Source organism: Lepidothrix coronata, unplaced genomic scaffold, assembly GCF_001604755.1.
Source record: "Lepidothrix coronata isolate B3197 unplaced genomic scaffold, Lepidothrix_coronata-1.0 Scaffold1, whole genome shotgun sequence".
Taxonomy (NCBI): domain Eukaryota; kingdom Metazoa; phylum Chordata; class Aves; order Passeriformes; family Pipridae; genus Lepidothrix; species Lepidothrix coronata.
The window spans coordinates 3892777-3911716 of record NW_016690181.1 but is presented as its reverse complement, the minus strand read 5'-3'; the positions used below and the strand labels follow the sequence as shown (position 1 = coordinate 3911716).

Here is an 18940-nt window from a genome sequence, read left to right as displayed (position 1 = left end):
AACAGAGTTCAGCGTTTGGATTTGCAGTTTGAACAGGCATGAAAAATAGATGTTTCTCCAAATGTAAGCCTTATTTGAACTTCTAAGTCCTTAATGGTCTCTCTTGTGTGGCTTTGCTCTGCTTGGGCTTTTGACTTTTGAAAGTTAACATTGTGAATGGGTAGTGCATTGGGCAAGTGCTTTTTCACTAAGGTCTAATTTCACTTAGGATCTTTTCTTTTTGTTTTTATTTAGGTTGTGGTGGACACTAGCCTGGAAAGTCCAGCTGGACTGGCAATTGACTGGGTCACCAACAAGCTGTACTGGACTGATGCAGGTACTGGGGTCCTCTGCTTTATCTAGACTTCTGTCTTCCTTATTAGTCAAGAAAACTGAAAATCAACTGTGTAGTTCTATCTGTCTCATTCCAAATTTGTCTGTTTCTGTGTAGCAAAAAATCTCAGTTTCATCTCGTGCTTGTAAAAAAGTGTGAATTGAGGTACAACCCTTAGTTTATTTCTCTTTGCAGTACCCCCAGTACTAATTCTGTAGAAAGATTTATAGTAGAAGTCAGTCATCACTGTTGTCTTGCTGCAGAGCTTGTGATTGTGTGTGTTTATGTATCTTCCAACAGTGTATCTTGGGGTGCAGCAGGTAGTATTTGGAGGATGTTCCCTTGCTGGAGAGTCATAGTTTAGAGAGACATAGGGAAGATTATTCTTTTCTAGCTGTTCTCTCACGCCTGTGTAGACACCTTGGGGGCTTAGGAAAGAGCTGGTTTGTATTCACGCAGGACTCCACATGAGTAACAGCTACAGAGGTGACTTGAGAGAATGGAAAGTGACACTTTGAGCCCCATTTCTTACCTATTTTCTGGCTATGAACAGAGATGAATGGAAGGGGAAGAATGCATTGTTGTATGGAATTTTTTTTGCCTTAGCTCTTGCAATTCTGAGGTCTTTGATCTCTTTGTCATTTTCTCTCTTGATTTTTGTAGGAACAGATCGGATAGAAGTCTCCAACACAGATGGGACCATGAGAACAGTTCTGATCTGGGAAAATTTAGACAGACCTAGAGATATTGTGGTGGACCCTGTTGGAGGGTGAGAGATTCTTTCTTCTGGGATGACACAGCAATTCTTGCATGTCTGAAGATGTTCAGTTTCTTTGGTTTTGTGCAATTGCTTTTCTCACTGGTGCCGTTGTTCTACAACCTGACAAAGACTGAAACTAGAGACCTGATTTTAGATACTAATGGAACAAGATAGGCAGGGATGATTGCCTGTTGTGTTGTGCTGTACAGCTTGCAGGAGCTGGCTGGTATTTTCATTTGTTTATCCTGGGGATGTAATAGCTAAAGATGTGCTACAAAAACTGTTGAGAATGAAGCCCATGTATGTTGAATTTGTATTCAAGCTCTATGCTTATCAATTGTAGTCAGAAGGATATCCTCAGACCTTGTGGAGGTGGGGATAGGATGGATAGGAAAAAGCTTGCCAGCCGTTACTTTAGAAGTGTTGGAGGTCTTCAATGAAAGTGTGCTATTCTTTCCTTGTCTTCCTGGAAGATAAATGCAACAAGAGTGTAAAGGGCCAATGGTGAAGACTGGTAAATAATTGGTTTATTTTTAGACCTTTACCTATTTTCTTGAACCTTTTCCTACATATTCTACTTAGGCCAGCCTATGGGCAGTAGAAGGTATATAAATTTGGGTATGATTGTAGGTATATTACAAGAACCCAAGGCTGGACATGAGTACTGCTAGGGCCTGAAGTCACCAGGCTCTCTTGCATCTCTGTAATGCTGCCTGGCTGTAGAGGCAGTGAAAAAGTGTGGACATTCATTTCTCTCTGGGCTTCTTTTCAGGTTCATGTACTGGACTGACTGGGGAGCCAACCCAAAAATTGAATGTGCTGGTATGGATGCCTCAAACCGCTTGGTGATCATTTCCTCCAACCTGACATGGCCTAATGGCTTGGCCATTGACTATGAATCACAGCGCTTGTACTGGGCAGATGCAGGCATGAAGACCATTGAATATGCCAGTCTGGATGGAAGCAACAGGAAGGTAAGGAAGCCATCTTTGATGAGGAAGTCTGGGAGCCTGAGGTGTAAGTCCTAGAGCACAGAGTGCTGATGGCCCCTGCCTCTTTTTCCAGTTGAAAGGGAAATTTACAAATCAAAGCACACAGCTGCTTTCACTGGGAGAGAAGAGCTCCCTTTCAATTGCAAACTGTAAGGGAAGCTCCTTTTGAGCGCTAACATTGCCTCATCACTCTCCTTTTGCTGTGACTGTGTGTTATGATGTTGAGAGGGGGCAAGGGAAGCCTCTTCTCCTTAGTGACTTCTTAGTAATATTTTTTTTGGGGGGGCCTGGGGGCAATCTGACCAGGTGCTGATTGGGAGCAATCTGCCTCACCCCTTTGGACTTACTCTTTATGGCGAGAGAATCTACTGGACAGACTGGCAGGCCAAAAGCATCCAGAGCGCAGATAGACAGACTGGGCAGTCTCGAAAAACGCTGCAGGACAATCTGGAGAATCTTATGGATATTCATGTTTTCCATCGGCACAGGCCACAAGGTACAGAGCTCACCCCAAGCCACACTAAGCTGAGAGCTTGCTCAGGCTCTGCCGTGTGGCACTTCTCTTCTGCAAGAAGCTGACCTGTCAGCCCTCATTGTCTAAAGTGTCTGTGTGGAATATGAAAGCATGAGAGTTAATTCTCAACTTGATGTTTAAGGGCATTCTAGAATGCATTTCTATAGCTGTTGCATCCCTTTTTTGTGCAAGTGCCACTGGCTCATGGATTTCTTATTCTCTTTTCTATAGTACACACAGCTTGTGAAGTTCGCAATGGAGGCTGTAGTCACTTGTGCCTTTTGGCACCACTTCCAAAAGGCTATAGCTGTACCTGCCCTACAGGGATCAACCTGCAATCTGATGGCAAGACCTGCTCCCCTGGTGAGTCCTCTCTGTAGAATCCTCATTGCAGTTTTGTATCACAGCTACATTTTGCCTCTGCCTTGTTAGAGAACAAAGTTCACTTTTACGTGCTTACCTACTTTACACCTTAAAAAACCCATTTGGTGCCTGTACCTTCAATTTGAGTGGGAATTACTGTGGAGAAACTTACTGGTTACTGGATTGATGAAGAAAAATTTTTTCTTGGAATTATATTGGGCAACTAAACCAGATGCCACATTTTTCCCCATACTTTTGCCCTAATCTTAAGGTGAATTCTTTAACTGCAAGGTACTATATTCTTTAATAGGTCTGATTGCACTCCTCCCATCGACCCACATTTGGAGGACTCTTTTAGTGGAAGGCACTTGGCTTCAGGCCATGATACATCCACTTTTTCTCTTTAGTGGGAAAAAAATGACTCCTAATTCCCATTTCTCACGCATATTAGAAGTAACTCTTGTATGAGTGCACTGCTTTTCAACTTGGATGTAAAGAAGCATTAAATGATGCTCAGTAAAGCTTCTGTACACAGACTGTCCATAAGCCAAGATCTGCCTGAGATGCTTTCCCTTTTCCACTGAAGTGGATGTAACCTCCAGAATTTGATAAATACAATTGACTGAACTTGTTCCTTGCTGATATCTCTTCATTTTCAACTCTGCAGGAATGACCAGCTTTCTGATCTTTGCCAGAAGGACTGACGTCCGGATGGTCTCCCTGGATATCCCCTACTTTGCAGATGTTGTTGTCTCAGTCAATGTCACCATGAAGAACACCATTGCTATTGGTGTGGATCCTCATGAAGGTCTGAACTTCTTAGTTTATCTGACTGTGTTTGAAAGGCAACAAGTGACTTCATATCTAAATGTCTGAGTGAACACCCAGACACAGATCTTACTGTAGTTTATGGATTTGGGTAGGTTTGGTTTTTTTCTAGTATGTGCTGCAAATAATTGCTTTCCAATAAGGAAAGGAATATCCTTATGGGAAAACATAGAACTCCAAAACCATGGAAAAATGCTCCTGCTGTATTGAGTGAGATGGTTCTGTGTTTTGGATTTAAGAAAGCCTTCCTCCTGCTGAGGCCTTTTACAGCAGTAGAGCTGAGAGTGTGGCTGTTTGTGTATAGTAAAAATCTGATGCTGTGCTGGATGTAAACACATTGTTGCACAGTGAGGTAGATGATCTGATGGCTGTGGTCTGGGACATTTTGAGAAACCAGATGTGGGACTCTACTACTAGCTGGTAAAGTGTTATGTGTTCTCTGTCCTTGTGTAAAGATCAGACTGTCAGTACTTCTACATATTTGAGGGAGAACTGGAACAAGATAATTTGTACTGTTTTATCGCTTCTTTTTTCTGTTGTTATTCCTTTGCAGTCAGATCCATTTTGAATTGTGTAGCTGGTAGTCAGAGACTTGGATCAGTTTTTTTAAGGATTTTGCTGTTTGGTTGTTGGGATTTGTTTTGGTTTTGTTTGGTTCTGAACTTTTTCAAGTTTCTTTTTCTTTTTCCATGCAGGAAAGGTTTACTGGTCAGACAGCACGCTGCGGAAAATCAGTCGGGCTGCCCTTGATGGCTCACAGTTTGAGGACATCATCACTACAGGTGAGGGATATTTTGATCTGAGAACCTCTTGCCTCCATGCTGCATGAAGAGTAATTCTCTGACACCCTGGCAGAATAAATTTTTGGCGGAAAGGCAAGCAAAGCCTAAAGCAATTGCCTGATGAGATGGACAAGAGGAATACCTGAAGTTCCTGACTAAGCTGGAAGAATAAGCTGTGACCAATATGTCTTTCTATTTTCTCAGGTCTGTTGACTACAGATGGGCTGGCTGTGGATGCTATTGGCAGGAAGATATATTGGACAGATACAGGAACTAACCGGATTGAAGTAGGCAACCTTGATGGCTCCATGAGGAAAGTCTTGATCTGGCAGAACCTGGACAGCCCTCGGGCAATAGCTTTATACCATGAGATGGGGTTAGTGTTGTCAAGAGATTATCTAGGGGTTAACACAGGACTTCTGATCTGCTTTTCCATAATACTTGCTGACTTTTCCCCAGGTATATGTACTGGACAGACTGGGGTGAGAATGCCAAGCTGGAACGCTCTGGGATGGATGGCTCTGGACGTGTGGTGTTGATTAGCAACAACCTGGGCTGGCCTAATGGACTGGCAGTGGATAAGGCTGGATCCCAGCTGCTCTGGGCCGATGCACACACTGAGGTCTGATTCTGTTTTTCGGTATTATTTGTCTTTGGATCTTTGGTAGCCTGGGGACTTTTTTGAAGCTCTTGAGCCAGCTATCAAAAGAACAAGGGAAATGTAAGCTTTTCTGAGGGCTTGGGCAATGGGGGGGAGGGTGAACCTGAATAACATCACTTGCTTAGACTCTGTTTCCCTCTTGATATAGTAAGTGCTAGCAAGAGCAGCAGTGCCTTTAATATGGGGCTGATGTTTTACTTCTTCCTTTAGCGGATCGAGGCTGCAGATCTCAACGGTGCGAACCGCCGCACCCTGCTGTCTCCAGTGCAACATCCCTATGGCCTCACTTTGCTGGACTCTTACATCTACTGGACTGACTGGCAAACCCGCAGCATTCACAGGGCTGACAAGGACACTGGTGCCAATGTCATCTTGGTGAGGGCAAACTTGCCTGGCCTCATGGACATTCAAGCTGTTGATAGAGCACGGCCCCTGGGTAAGTTCCTAGGCTGCCCCTAAATCACTGGGTGTCTGTGATGACTGGGGCAGTCCTTCAAAGCTGTCATTGAAAAAAGTCCTTTGATGTAAAGCATGAGTGATAGAGTAACTTCTCAAAAATCAGCTTTTTTTTCTTCTTCCCTCTTCTTTAATTATTTTTGCACTTTTCCCTGTTTACCCAACCCTAAAGGTTTAGTCTTTGTTTACTGCTGCATGCCTTTTGACACCCCTCATCCCATTTCCTTCACTGGATTGCACTGACAACCTCATTCTCACACACAGTAGAGTCATTTTCTTAGGAGGACTGAATGAGTTATGCTCTATTAGGCTTCACCAGAGTCTACTGGTATTGGACAATTTCCCTTTTATAACTCCAAAAGACACTAATTCCTCTTAAACTGGTTGCTGAAATCTTATTTCAAGTTCTGGTATTTTTTCCCAGTCATTGCAGGCTTCATCTTCCTGTCTGCCACTTTGCTTTGCAAAATCTCTGCAGCTTTAGTTGCTCTTAATATATATCCCGCTCTCCATCTCTTCTGTAACAGAGTCAATTCTTTGTTACTCTTTGGGGATCCTATACAACCCCATCTTGCCTCCTTGTTCTTCAGTGGAAGTTGTTGCTTTGTGCTTTGGCTTTGTTTTGGTAGAATTTCCCCAGTGTACTTCTACAGAAAACTATGCTGCTTGTTCTGTGGTTACTAACAGCAGAACATCACTCTTTACAGTGTAACTTTGCAATATTACTTAAAGCTGACCAAAAGTCTAGCCATCGTATCCCCATTGTCTTCTTCCCACTCCCTGCACCTATCCTCTGAGCTCATTCCCTCCTAGTAAAGTAGTATGCCGGGTTTTTTACAATTAAAAAAAATGACCCTAATACGTCAGGCACTTTCAGCAGGCTTCTCTGATGCCTTTGTTTACTTGCCACTGTGTGCAGCTAAGTTGAAACAGAAGCTTCTTTGTCAGCCTGGCCTCTGGTGCATTGTCACACTGCTTCCCCACAGGGTTGGATCTTTCTGTCAGCATTACCATTTGTAGCAGTAATAAAGTTAAACTGCAGTTGCATGAATCTGTGGGCATTTGGCTGTTCCTTTTTCCATGGGAAAACTATGATTTGCAAGGAATGCAGGTCAAGATTTTGCATTTAATGATTCTTCTTCTTCTGGGCCTTCCTATTCTCCTTGCCAACCATGAATCTCGGAGAGGAAGGGAGAGTGTCTCTGTACGAAGGGCTGTAGATTCCCAGCAAGGCTGGGATGGTGAGGATGAACTCAGCTACTAGCAAGCTGTGTGTGTACGTAGCCTTTAATATAAAGCTTTGGTCTGTGGGATCCTTAGACTATGCTTTCCCTGTTTCTAAAGGCTTCAATAAATGCGGAGTTCGTAATGGTGGCTGCTCCCACCTTTGCTTGCCTCATCCCACTGGTTTCTCCTGTGCCTGCCCCACTGGTATCCAGCTGAAGAGAGATGAGCAGACATGTGACTCTTCTCCAGAGACCTACCTACTTTTCTCTAGCCGTGCTTCCATCCGTCGTATCTCGCTGGACACCAGTGACCACACAGATGTGCACATACCTGTCCCTGAGCTGAACAATGTCATTTCTCTGGACTATGATAGTGTGGATGGCAAGATTTACTACACAGATGTATTTCTTGATGTTATCAGGTAGGTACGAGTTATCTGCTTGGCCAGTGCCCAGATCACCCAGCAACTTGTGCTGATTGTGGCACAGTGAGCCATATAGTGAGTGTGCCAGTAAATTGGGTAGAATGAGATGCTTTGGTACACCGTATGATGTATGTTGTCATTGAACTAAATGCTGAAGGTGTGTTTAACGTAATGGAGACTGTGGGGAAAAAGGTATTAGGGAAGTCGGAGCACGCAGTGGCCCTGTGGTTGATGGTGATAATATATGGAGATGTGAAGGTTTTCCAGGAGCTACCCATTCCTCATTGCCATTTGTCATTTGTTTCCATCCAGACGGGCTGATCTGAATGGCAGCAACATGGAAACTGTTATTGGTCAGGGTTTGAAGACTACGGATGGCCTGGCAGTGGACTGGGTTGCCAGGAACCTCTACTGGACAGACACAGGACGCAATACCATTGAAGTAGCCAGACTGGATGGAAGCTCCAGGAAAGTGCTGATCAATAACAGCCTCGATGAGCCCCGAGCCATTGCTGTCTTTCCCAAGAAGGGGTAGGTATGGAGTTATTGGTGGGGCAGGGAGAAGGGCTGTACAGAGGCAGATTGGAAGAGGAGGTTGTGGAAGCAAGAAGAGATGTGCCATGTGAATCTGCAGGTACCAGCAAGGGGCTGACTCCAAGTTACATATAGTCAGGCAGATGGTGAATTTGAAGTCTGAGAACCAGACTACAGACCATATTATCTTTTTTGAACCAAAGAATCTGGCCGTTTCATTCATAACTGAAACTTTCATTAGGATAAATGAAATGATCTTTTATTCTTCCTTTTATCTTCTCAGGTACCTCTTCTGGACAGATTGGGGTCACATTGCTAAAATTGAACGGGCAAGCTTGGATGGCTCTGAACGAAAAATCCTGATTAACACTGACCTAGGGTGGCCCAATGGATTGACTTTGGATTATGACACCAGGAGGTCAGTGAAAGACTTTCTTATACTTGCTTAGGGTTAAGGGATGTAATGAATTTTTTAGCCCTCTTAGCTTTGTTTATTGGAGTACCACTGTATGTTTGGGTTTGTTTTAGGGATGGTTTGCTTTTTGTTGGGTTGGTTTTTTTGTTTGTTTTTTTTTTTCTGATCCATCTTATGATTCCATGATCTTGGCTAGTGAATGACTAGAAAGTGAAGAGGGGTTGCATAGATGGAAGCTCATCTCTTTCTCTGTTTCTTCAGAATATACTGGGTTGATGCACACCTTGATCGCATAGAGAGTTGTGATCTCAATGGGAAGCTACGGCAAGTGTTGGTCAGCCAGGTGTCACATCCTTTTGCTCTGACACAGGTAAGAAGATTCTCCCACTGCCGCTGTTCTCCATAGTGTGTTGATGAGTTTGCACAGTGGAGTTTGGGGCCGGGGAAGTGTTATAGCCTGGGGAAACCAAGATGGCTGAGGGGAGTACTTGTATCTTCTCTGGAGCTAACGAAGGAAGTTTGTCTGAACTCCTGTGGGGTGTAGACAGTGATCTTCTTTATGATAAGAGGGTAAGGGTTTGAAAAGGCCTTTGTTTTGGGCCTTCTGCCACTGGGATATGTTTTTTTTATGGGTATCTTGTGTCTACACGGCTAAACATGCTAACAGCTATGATTTTTCTTTGCTGTTTCCCTGAGCAGCAGGATAGATGGATATATTGGACTGACTGGCAGACGAAATCTATCCAAAGAGTGGACAAGTACTCTGGACGGAACAAAGAGACAGTCTTGGCCAATGTTGAGGGATTGATGGATATCATTGTGGTTTCCCCTCAGAGGCAGACAGGTAAATGAGAGGACCTTGATTCAGGCAAATGCTAATTGTAGACAAAGGGAACTCTGAAACCACTGTGCTACTATGGGTGTCAAGTGAGGATAACATCCTTTCTTATACTCAGATTATTAATACATCTTCCCTCAGCACATTCTTTGTCCACCTCTGACTTTTCAGTCAAGTACATCTAAATGGTGTTCTGTTAGAGGTTTGATTAGCAAATGTCACTTTCTGTGTTGTTCACCTGACATTGTGTTAAAACAGAAGAATGGGAGCTTTTTATTTTTGTATCTGTGCAACTGTGTTGTCTGGGCTTCTATCTAAGGATTTCGGGTGCCTTTATTTCAAGACTGCCCTAATCCAATCAGTATCTGGCTGTTGTCATCACTTTGTTAGCAGTCAGACGAAGAGCATGTGCCAAAAACATAGTAACTTGCTGGATTTCTACAAAGTTATCTCTGGCTGAGCAAGAAAAAAGGTGGTTGCTCTGATCTCCTCCCTGATCATGTGCAACACATTTAGAAAATTGTTTATTCCTTCCAGGTTCTAATGCTTGTGGAGTGAACAATGGAGGCTGCACTCACCTCTGCTTTGCCAGGGCCTCTGACTTTATCTGCGCATGTCCAGATGAACCAGATGGGCGGCCCTGTTCTACCAGTGAGTTTACTGAGTGTCCCTCGGGTAGTAGCTTCCATAAGTGAGCCACTACTACTGCTTATGCAGTGGAAACCAGAGCAGCTGAGGCTCTCCAGTGTATAAGTCTTATGCAGAGTTGTATACTGGAAATGAAGCGGGTGGTTGTGAGCAATGGAGCTGCCTTCTGCTGACAGACTGGGTTTGAGATGAGAAAGCTGCTCATATAATTTTTTAGAGAGTTTCAGAAATGGCTAGTCAGACTTATTCGTCGGTCCCACAGTGTCGGGGTCCTGCTTATTCTTCTCTGTTATTCCAGTTCCTGGTGTGGTGCCTCCTGGTCCTGAACCAACCAGTGTAAGGGAGAGAAGTCAAACACCACCCAGCAGAGTAGATACCTCAACAACCAAACCTCTCACGTCTCTGGAAGCAGCGGAAGGAAAGTAAGTGCTCTTGTTCTCTTGGAACTGGGGTGTGAAAGTCACAGCTTTTGCAAGGTGCCACATGCAAGCCCCCTCTGGTTGTCATCATCCAAATGTACCTATCCCTAGCCAAAAGAGGCTATTCCAGCTCCAGATTTCATGTTCTTAATGGGGGGAACATTATAACAAAGAATGCAGAACACTGTTGAGCTGGCAAGAAAGAGGTGCAGAATCTTTCTGTCTGTTTTGTTGAAATTGTGTCTAGGCTGACTGTTAAAATCCTCCTGAAGTGCTGAAGTGTTAAAATCCTCCTTACACCATGTGTCATTTATTTGATTGATTTTTGAAGTCCTAATTTTAAGAACTCTTTTCTGAGAGGAGGACAAGGGAGTGTTGCTTTAATTAACTGACACATGATAGACCTAAGCCAGACATCTGAGGAAGTGCTTCTGCCCTGGCTACAATGGGATATCTTGCTTGGGGCAGAACAGAAAATTGGCAGCTCTAATATTTAAAGTTACAATGTAGGTAGTTGAGAGACTTTTTTTCTGCTAATTCCCTACAGCCTGCTATTTATACAGCTCAGAAAAAAATTATGTTCTACTATATGGCTGAGTTATTTACAAGACAAAACTTCTACTTTGTTGAGTGTGATTCATTGGATAGAAATGTCTTAGTGCTGACTCAGAGATGTTTTGATTTTTGCTTCAGCACAGATGCTGAAATTTGTTTTCTGATACATACACATGTACACCTGTGTACCTGAGAGGTGAATCTAGAATGACTTAGATATAAGGATATTGCAGACTGATGATTGATACATACATGCATGCACCCCTGTATAAATGTGTATATGGTCCTCTCTTCTCTGGATACAGAAGAATACTGAAGAAGAGAAAGAAAGATGTCTGTTGTTGAACTGGAAATTGAAGGGATATCAGTGCTAGCCCATTCCATTCTGTTTTTTGATACCTTTGATACTGTTGATTCTACTTGCAGTAACTGTTTGTCCTTCTGTCATTCAGCTGCTCTGACAAAGATGCTAGGCAAGGCTTGTGTACTCATGCCAACGAGGCAGTGTTGGCAACCATGGGTGAGTTCCCTTCTTTAAATCCTCTCCACCAGGGTTGTTCCTCCAGATGTGCCAAGGGCATTCAGTCCATGGTGTCTGAAATCCAGATTTCTGAAACTCAGATTTTAATTACTCAAATGCCCACTGAGCAGAGCAAAGTGCATCTAAGGATGAACATCAGCCATAGACATTTATTAGCCTCTCTACAGACTTTTCCAAATGACACTTTGGTCTGAAGAATAGTTCTGTTTTCTTTCATCCTATACATCATCCATTGGGTTCTTCCCATTAATGATGCTCTTCTTCACTGTCCCCTTTGTGTTTAGTTGAAAATGATTGACTAGGGTAATTGTTTCCCACTGCAGGAGTAACCTAACTCTTCCTTTTCCAACACTGTTACAGAGATCTCAATGCTCCTTGGTTTGCTGAGGCCTGAGTGGGAGGAAAGGTTGTAATATGTTTGGTTTCATATGAAGCCAAACAAAGTCCTCTGTTAAACCTTGATGTGCTGACATTTTGCTTTACATACTTCTGTATGGGTAAACCCCCCACATTAGGCATTACACCAAGGTCAGTATTATCCAGTGAAAGTTGATTGCATAAATTACCCTTGGTGTTCACTTTCAGGAGAAGGACTGCATGTCAGCTACATTATTGGAGGTCTTCTCAGCATCTTGTTGATTTTGCTGCTTATTGCTGCTTTAATTATATATAGGTAAGTGATCTTTTTTCCCCCTCTCCTGGCCAATAGGAAACTCTAGGGTTGTAGGAGAAGAAGGCTCCTGAAAGTACTTAATCTTTCTTTATTGTCATTTACAATCCTTTTGTTCTCCATTGGAAGCAGGATGATTTTATTTGCAAGGTTTGAATCCTGTGCCTCTGAAGTGTTGAGAATACGGTTCTCTTATCTGAAGCTTTATTTTCTGCAGAGACCTTATAAGTTACCGACAGGGATGGGAGATAATTCATATCACAGTAGATGTATGAGCTCATGTGCTTTCTGCCAGATAACTTCACCAGTTCCTCCCAGTATAGCTTTTGTGGTTACATGGCAGTGCCTTGCTGTACTTGTAGCTAGTAAATGGACTAGTAGCTGAAGAGCCCAGTGAAGCCAGCATTTCCTCTTTGAGGGAAGTGAAAATTACTGGAGCTTTCCACTTGCTGAGCACTCAGGAACTTTGGATCCTGGCAGTAGGACCCCGTGTCTTTTCTGACAGCTTTCTCCCTCTAGGCATAATAAGTCCAAGTTCACGGACCCTGGTGTGGGGAACCTAACCTACAGTAATCCCTCATATCGGACATCTACCCAGGAGGTGAAGATTGAATCGATTCCCAAACCAACCATGTACAACCAGTTGTGCTATAAGAAAGAGGTAAGAGCTGCTACTAAGGACATGAGAGCCCAGCTCAAGCTGCTGTTGAGTATTACAGACCTCAGTATGTGAAAACATTGCAACTTGTCAGCATTTACTTCTAGGACATAGGAGAACAGCTTCAATGAATTGTTGAGACTGCTATGGAGATCAGCAGCGCTTCTTCCCCAGTGAGCTGTAGCGAATTTGACCTGTCTTTAGTTCTCTGCTTCTTTCCCACTCACACAAGTGTCTTGTATTTCATGTGCATTGGTTGCTGGCCCTCTAAGTACATGAGTAAATTGTAATTGTCTTCCTTGGATACAGGTCTCAGTTAGTGACTGTTGCACCAAGGTTGCTTTGGACAGTCACCAGGGGAACCAGGCAGCCAGAAGGGGTTTGGTAACAAAAATGTGGCTCCTGGCTGTGCACTGCCTGGAAGGGGTGGGATAGATGAAAAACCAGAGCCCTCATTAAATAGAGCATTTTCAAGGCCCTCAGAGGTCCACACTTCTGGCCGCAGGATGGAGAGTGTTTAATATGATATCTTGCAGCACTTAGTTTCTCCTTTCTTTTTTCCTCAGAAGCTTTCTTATCACACAGATAGCTTCTCATCTTCCCTCTTCTGATTTCCGTCCACATCCTCACGTCAGGTATCACTACTCTGTGTGTTTGATCCTGCCTCCCTCACTCAAGCTCTGTTGTGTGGCTCAAGCGCTGTCCCATACTAATTGCTCTTTCTTGGTTTTTTTCCCCTCCCACTTTTATGTCCTTAAACCAGCTCTACTGTCTGTCAAGAAAGTATAAGTAATTCTCTATGGCAGATTCTTTGGTCTGGGCTTTGGCTACTCATACTCCGTATATGAGATTTGAAAAAGATAATTTCTGTAGGGCTATTTATGATAATCTGTTAGATCACTTAGTTCCTCTAGCAGGGATCACAGCAAGACTTATGCAGGAGAGTTTTCCCTGACTTGGTTTTTCAAAGTTACTATGCAATAGATTTCCCAAACTTTCATGCCATTTTAGCCTTACCTACAAAGGATAAGCCAGGATTATTTATCTGGGAATCTAAATCCTTTCCACTTTTCTCTGAATTCTGATGCTCCTAGATGTACCCAAATGTATATTTCCCCACCCCCTCTACCTCCCGCTCAGGGATATATCAGATGTTCTAATACTCCTTATTTGTAAGTGAGCCAAGTTAGGCAGATTTCACTACTTTAATCTCAGTGTGGTCCCTTTAGCCTGTATCACTATGAGACTCCGATTCAACAGTGGTATTCCAGCTGTGCTTTCCTGAGAGGGAAATCTAGAATGACTCAGATGTAAATATATTGCAGACCTAGAATTGATTCCTTGTCTACTTTTACCATGAGGTTTTCTGTCTGTTCCTGCTTCCCATTTTGTTTGGTGGGGTTTTTTCTTCCTTTTTAGGTTCAGTGTTCTTACTATTTGTTGTCAGGGAATATGTGTAGTTGAATTAGAGGAGCGAGCTCATCCTCATTCCCCTTCCATGATTTGAAGTGTTACGGAATTTGGAATGAGAGCTCTTGCAGGAAAAATTCATCTAGGGGTGGTAAAGAACTGAAGGGAAAGTTAGAATGGGTTCTGCCATTGTGGCAGTTAAAGCCAGTGGCTGTTTACATTGAGGTCCGGCTTTTTGTCTGCTTCACTGTCTTCATTCCAGCTCTGCATTGCTCTTTGCCATATTTTTCCATAGATGTATTATTTTCATTCATCTGTCTGCTCCCTAGACTGGTCCTGACCACAGCTACACTAAGGAGAAGATCAAGATTGTGGAGGGGATATGCCTTTTATCCAGTGATGATTCCGAGTGGGATGACCTTAAGCAGATTCGGAGCTCTCGAGGAGGGATCCTCCGGGACCACGTCTGTATGAAGACAGACACGGTCTCTATCCAGGCTAGTTCTGGTTCACTGGATGACACCGAAACTGAGCAGCTGCTACAGGAAGAACAATCTGAATGCAGCAGTGTGAACACAGCAGCAGCCACTCCTGAACGGCGTGGCTCACTCCCAGACACAGGCTGGAAACACCAACGCAAGCCCTCCACGGAGAGTGAGGTCTAAAGTGCAAGTGACTTGGAAATCGCTCTGACCCTCCCTACCCTCCGATCTGCACAAAAAAGACAGGACTCTGCCTGCTAGGCAAGGAAGGGCACAGAGACCAGCCTCTCTCACAAGGGGCCCTGAGACTGTGACTGCCTTTCAGCAAGGAGCTTGGGCAGCTGTGCTGTTGTGGTTGGAGAGGGAGGATGGGTGGGTTGGAACCCAGAGACCCTTTTGACTCATTTTCACTGTCTGTGGTTTATTTATATGTTCCCTTTTCCTGGAAGCTGCCACGTTAACTTTTGCAGTGACTCCCCTGGCCTGAATCTGGTTCAGAGTTCGTGTTCCCTGGCAACCTGCAAGTCCGGTGCCATCCAGCTCACGGTCAATGCCCATGAAGAGAGCAGAGCTGCCTCATTGCTGGCTCCTGGTCACAAAAGTATCTCTAGTCATTCCAGCACTAGCAGCACTCTTTGAGGCTTGGTGTTGAGGGGTTTCTGACTTGAGAGAGGTCTTGATATAGATGGGGTATACTTTGGGGCTCAAGAGGACACTGACACAGCATCAGGTCACCTTTTAAATGGCATAAAGAGGGTCACCACAGTTGCCATGACTCACCTTGTGAGAGCATCACTGCTTACTTTTTCATCTGCTACTAAAAACTTTAAGAAATGCTCAGATTGGAGCACTGTGTCTGTTGCTGGCAGTGGACACTGCTCCCGTTTTCCCCTTTCCTGTTAAAACATGTTTCTACTCTGGAAAAACAAGAGTCAGCAAATGGCCCTTTCAGAACTGTTCCCTGTGGGTACTGGAGTCTGAGTGCTGAACTTGAGGGAAGAAGAGGTTGGTATTTATCTTAGCTCTACAGAGATAATGGGAGGAAATGGATCTCAGCAAGACCTGAATTCTACTTGACTTAGCATAACTGATATATAAAAAATGAAAATCTGCTGGGTCCCCACTAGTCCCAATTCTGCAAGGTCCCAATTATCTTGGCCTTTAGGACCTTTGACTACCATAATAATGGACAAGAGAATTCCTAGATTGAGTCTGAGGGGAATGCTCAGTGCAGATAGTTAGGAACTGCTTTATTACTAGGCTGAGCCCATTTGACCTAGAATGGGAGACAATAATCAGGGAGCTGCAAGGGCCATTTTAAGTAGTTGTTTATCAGATAGAATTGCACTTTAAATTCTTCTGTTACCACTAAATAGCTCTCCTTGCCAAGTAATTTTTCCCATCAGCTGCACGAGCTTCAGTTGTTCTCTGGCCTTCAAGGCCCTTACCCTCTAGGGAATGTCATCCTACCCTTGCAGCTACAGCCCAGCAGCATTTGGAGCTGAGGCTTGCATGCTCCCAGGGACTATTGCCACCTTTTCATATTCTCTTGTCATCTGTTTGTTGAGAAGGAAAAAAGATAGAGAAAATATCTCTTGACACTTCTTCAAAAATGAGATTTATATTAACCCCTCAAGTCACATGGATACCATCATGGTAAAATATTAAGCGTTAAGCCAGATACTTGGAAGCAGAACTTTCCAGTGAAGAATTTCTCACTGCAAACTCTGTAACCTCTTTATCGCTTAGAAAGAGGTCAAGTACATTCCCACCCATGGTGTAAAGAGAGCAAAACATACAGTAGGGGTATAGTTTAGAGATAGAGGGAGGGTGCATCTCACATGTGATATTTTTCCAGCTGGTAAAAAAAAAAAGGAAAATCATCCTATGCTGCTCTAACATTGTTTATAAACTAACAGGCCAGCTACCCCTGAAAAACACAACAGTTGCCAGTGGGTTGGCTGTACTTTTCACAGCAGAGGTAGCTTTGCAGAAGGGGGAAGGTTGCAGCTTCAGTCTGGCTAGATGGCTTGAAATTCTGTCCATAACTGCACCATTGGGCTGACTGGTGTATATTCCTGTGGAAAATGAACTGGAGCTAAGGCTTGGAAATTTCCCTGTGTTAATGTGGGATTCTTCCCTATTCCCAGAGGGATTTATTTTTATTTTTTTTTTAATTAGATTTTTATTTAATTATTTATTTGATTGACTCCAGCCTGGGAAGCATTGATTTCGTTGGGCAGAGGCACTTTTGGATTGAGGTGTGGACTCGACTGGGAACTGAGAGAGGAGTGTGTATCTGACACAGACCTTGCCCGTCTAAGCCACCTTATGCAGGGACACCACCAGAGGGCTCAAGTGTAGGCAGAAGAATCGATTTGAAAAGAAACCATGTGTAGGGGCAGGGGCATCAGGGCTGGGAGTGAGGGGATTGAGGAAGGCTCTGACTTGTAGGAGAGCAGGGTTTCTTTGAGTTTTGGAATGAGTTGTTTGGGGGGTTTTTTTGCCCCAATAGCTTTAGTGAGCATGCACCAAAATCATGAAGTGGGACAGGGGTGAAGGGAAACATCTGCCCAGACCTGTCACTTGAGGTTCAGTCAGCCTGTTAAAATAATTGCTGTCCGAGTCACAAGTGTGGAATGGAAAGGAAAAACACAGTTAGTCTTTTCAACAACTCATGGTGCTTGTAATCTCCACCTTGATCAATATTCTCTGCTGCTTCTTAGGAGGGACCCTGCACACTCCAGCCTAACAACCATTCATAACTGCTCTCTGCTCCCTTCCTCAAATTATTATGGTGAAAAGGAGCAACAACATGTCACAGAGCCTGTCCTCTATCAGCGAGGTGGGCAGAAATTAGTGTCTTTTTCCTAGACAGCCCCGGTGAGATGCTGTCTAGGGGTTGCATCATGGTTTCCTGTTCTGGGGAAGAGAAGACCCTCGTTGCACTTAGGATGTAAAGAATGTAGAAGGGCTACTGGAGGATGATCTCTTGAGCACTGATTTACTATGTAAAAAGCAAACCTCTCTCCTGTCTGTCCTGAGCTAACGTCAGTGATTTCCGTGTGTTCCTGTGTAATGGTTTTAACGTTACTCACTGGAGACATTGGACTTTCTGGAGTTATTTAACCACTGTGTTCAGTATTTTAGGGGTTGATGATAATTTAATATAAATTTAGCTTTTCTTAACCACTCTGCCTGGCTTTTGGTTGTGAATCATGCATGTTATTTGGACTCTCCTTTGAAAGAGGAGCTCCCAGACCTGTTTGCACAGAACCTCAATTTTGCTTCATTTGAGAGGAGCAAGAAGGTAGAAACAGATCTGTGTTCTTAGAATAACCTGATTGTAGCACACACTGTAGTCACCCCTGTGACTTTGAATGAAGGGCTCAATATCTGCAATCGCTTTTGCAAATTCCTGCACACACATAATACCTCTCACTCTGCCCCTGCCTTGCTTTTTTTCTTTTTTTTTTTTCCCTTTCTCCCTCCCCCATTTTAACACAGCAACAGCAGAAGAGGATGTTCTTTTTGGAATGTATTAGGACTGTAGAGAGGTATCAAGGCTCTGCCCAGTGGAAAATAAAGCTCTGAAGAAGAGCTGTTTTTTCTGTCTGTAAGGGGTTTTGTTCAAGCTTCTGTTGCATTTTTTTGTAACCAAGAGTTTCAATAGTGCAAAAGGCTGAGTAATGAATGAAACATCCACTAATAACTGACACTGCAGTACTGGTGCTAATCTTGTAACACATTCTGTCCCTTTTTGATGAAAGAAGTATGTAAAACATTTAAAACACTTTAGCTCTATTCCTGCTCATTTCACAGTTGAAGCACAGTGCAGAAGTGATTTCAGTCAGGTCATGAAAAAATATAATCACCTCACTTTTTAAAAAATTGATGGTGCTTACACAGCGTGGTGGGGGGAGAGAAGGCACTCTAAGATTAACTGCAGTTGTGTGCATGGCACTCTGCTGTCCCTTGTCTTCTATTCCAATTACCCCTAAGAATTTTTCCTTCAATTTCTTCGGCTGAAGTGAAGAAACAAAGGAGGGAAAACACTGTACTCCCAACAGCACAGGATTCACAGAATAGATAAGGTTGGAAGGGACCACAGTGGGTCATGTGGTCCAACCTCCTTGCTCAAGCAGGGTCATCCCAGAGCCCATGGCACAGGATTGTGTTTAGGCAGTTATAGAATATCTCCGGTGAGGGAGGCTCCACAACCCCTCCGGGCAACCTGTCCCAGTACACAGTCACCTACACAGTAAAATAGTCCTTCCTCGTGTTCAGCTGAAACTTCCTGTGCATCAGTTTCTGTCCGTTGCCCCGTCCCGTTGCTCGGCACCACTGAGAAGAGCCCGGATCCGTCCTCTTGACACCGTACCTTCAGATACTGATAGACATCGATGGGGTCCCCTCTCAGTCTCCTCTTCAGTCACTGCTTTGCAAACTC

The 18940-nt window shown here is 43.7% G+C and overlaps 1 protein-coding gene across 6 annotated transcripts in view; it reads left to right on the top strand.

Annotated features, from left to right (window-relative positions):
- The window catches only part of LRP4 (LDL receptor related protein 4), a 95870-nt gene extending 78188 nt beyond the window's left edge, over positions 1-17682 (top strand). For 5 of the 6 annotated variants that reach the window (XM_017806709.1, XM_017806726.1, XM_017806690.1 and 2 more), the window contains exons 20-40: positions 235-316; positions 977-1082; positions 1846-2047; positions 2372-2561; positions 2811-2942; positions 3610-3750; positions 4466-4552; positions 4757-4928; positions 5012-5174; positions 5424-5649; positions 7014-7317; positions 7633-7851; positions 8138-8272; positions 8531-8639; positions 8969-9113; positions 9645-9758; positions 10054-10177; positions 11182-11249; positions 11856-11943; positions 12460-12601; positions 14338-17682. In XM_017806709.1, coding sequence (XP_017662198.1) covers positions 235-316; positions 977-1082; positions 1846-2047; positions 2372-2561; positions 2811-2942; positions 3610-3750; positions 4466-4552; positions 4757-4928; positions 5012-5174; positions 5424-5649; positions 7014-7317; positions 7633-7851; positions 8138-8272; positions 8531-8639; positions 8969-9113; positions 9645-9758; positions 10054-10177; positions 11182-11249; positions 11856-11943; positions 12460-12601; positions 14338-14673 — 3285 coding nt within the window. In that variant the 3' untranslated portion in view covers positions 14674-17682. Of the gene's footprint in view, positions 1-234; positions 317-976; positions 1083-1845; positions 2048-2371; positions 2562-2810; positions 2943-3609; positions 3751-4465; positions 4553-4756; positions 4929-5011; positions 5175-5423; positions 5650-7013; positions 7318-7632; positions 7852-8137; positions 8273-8530; positions 8640-8968; positions 9114-9644; positions 9759-10053; positions 10178-11181; positions 11250-11855; positions 11944-12459; positions 12602-13164; positions 13234-14337 lie in introns of all 6 variants that reach the window. The other variant, XM_017806737.1, reaches the window with a different exon arrangement.
- The last annotated feature ends 1258 nt before the right edge of the window (positions 17683-18940 follow it).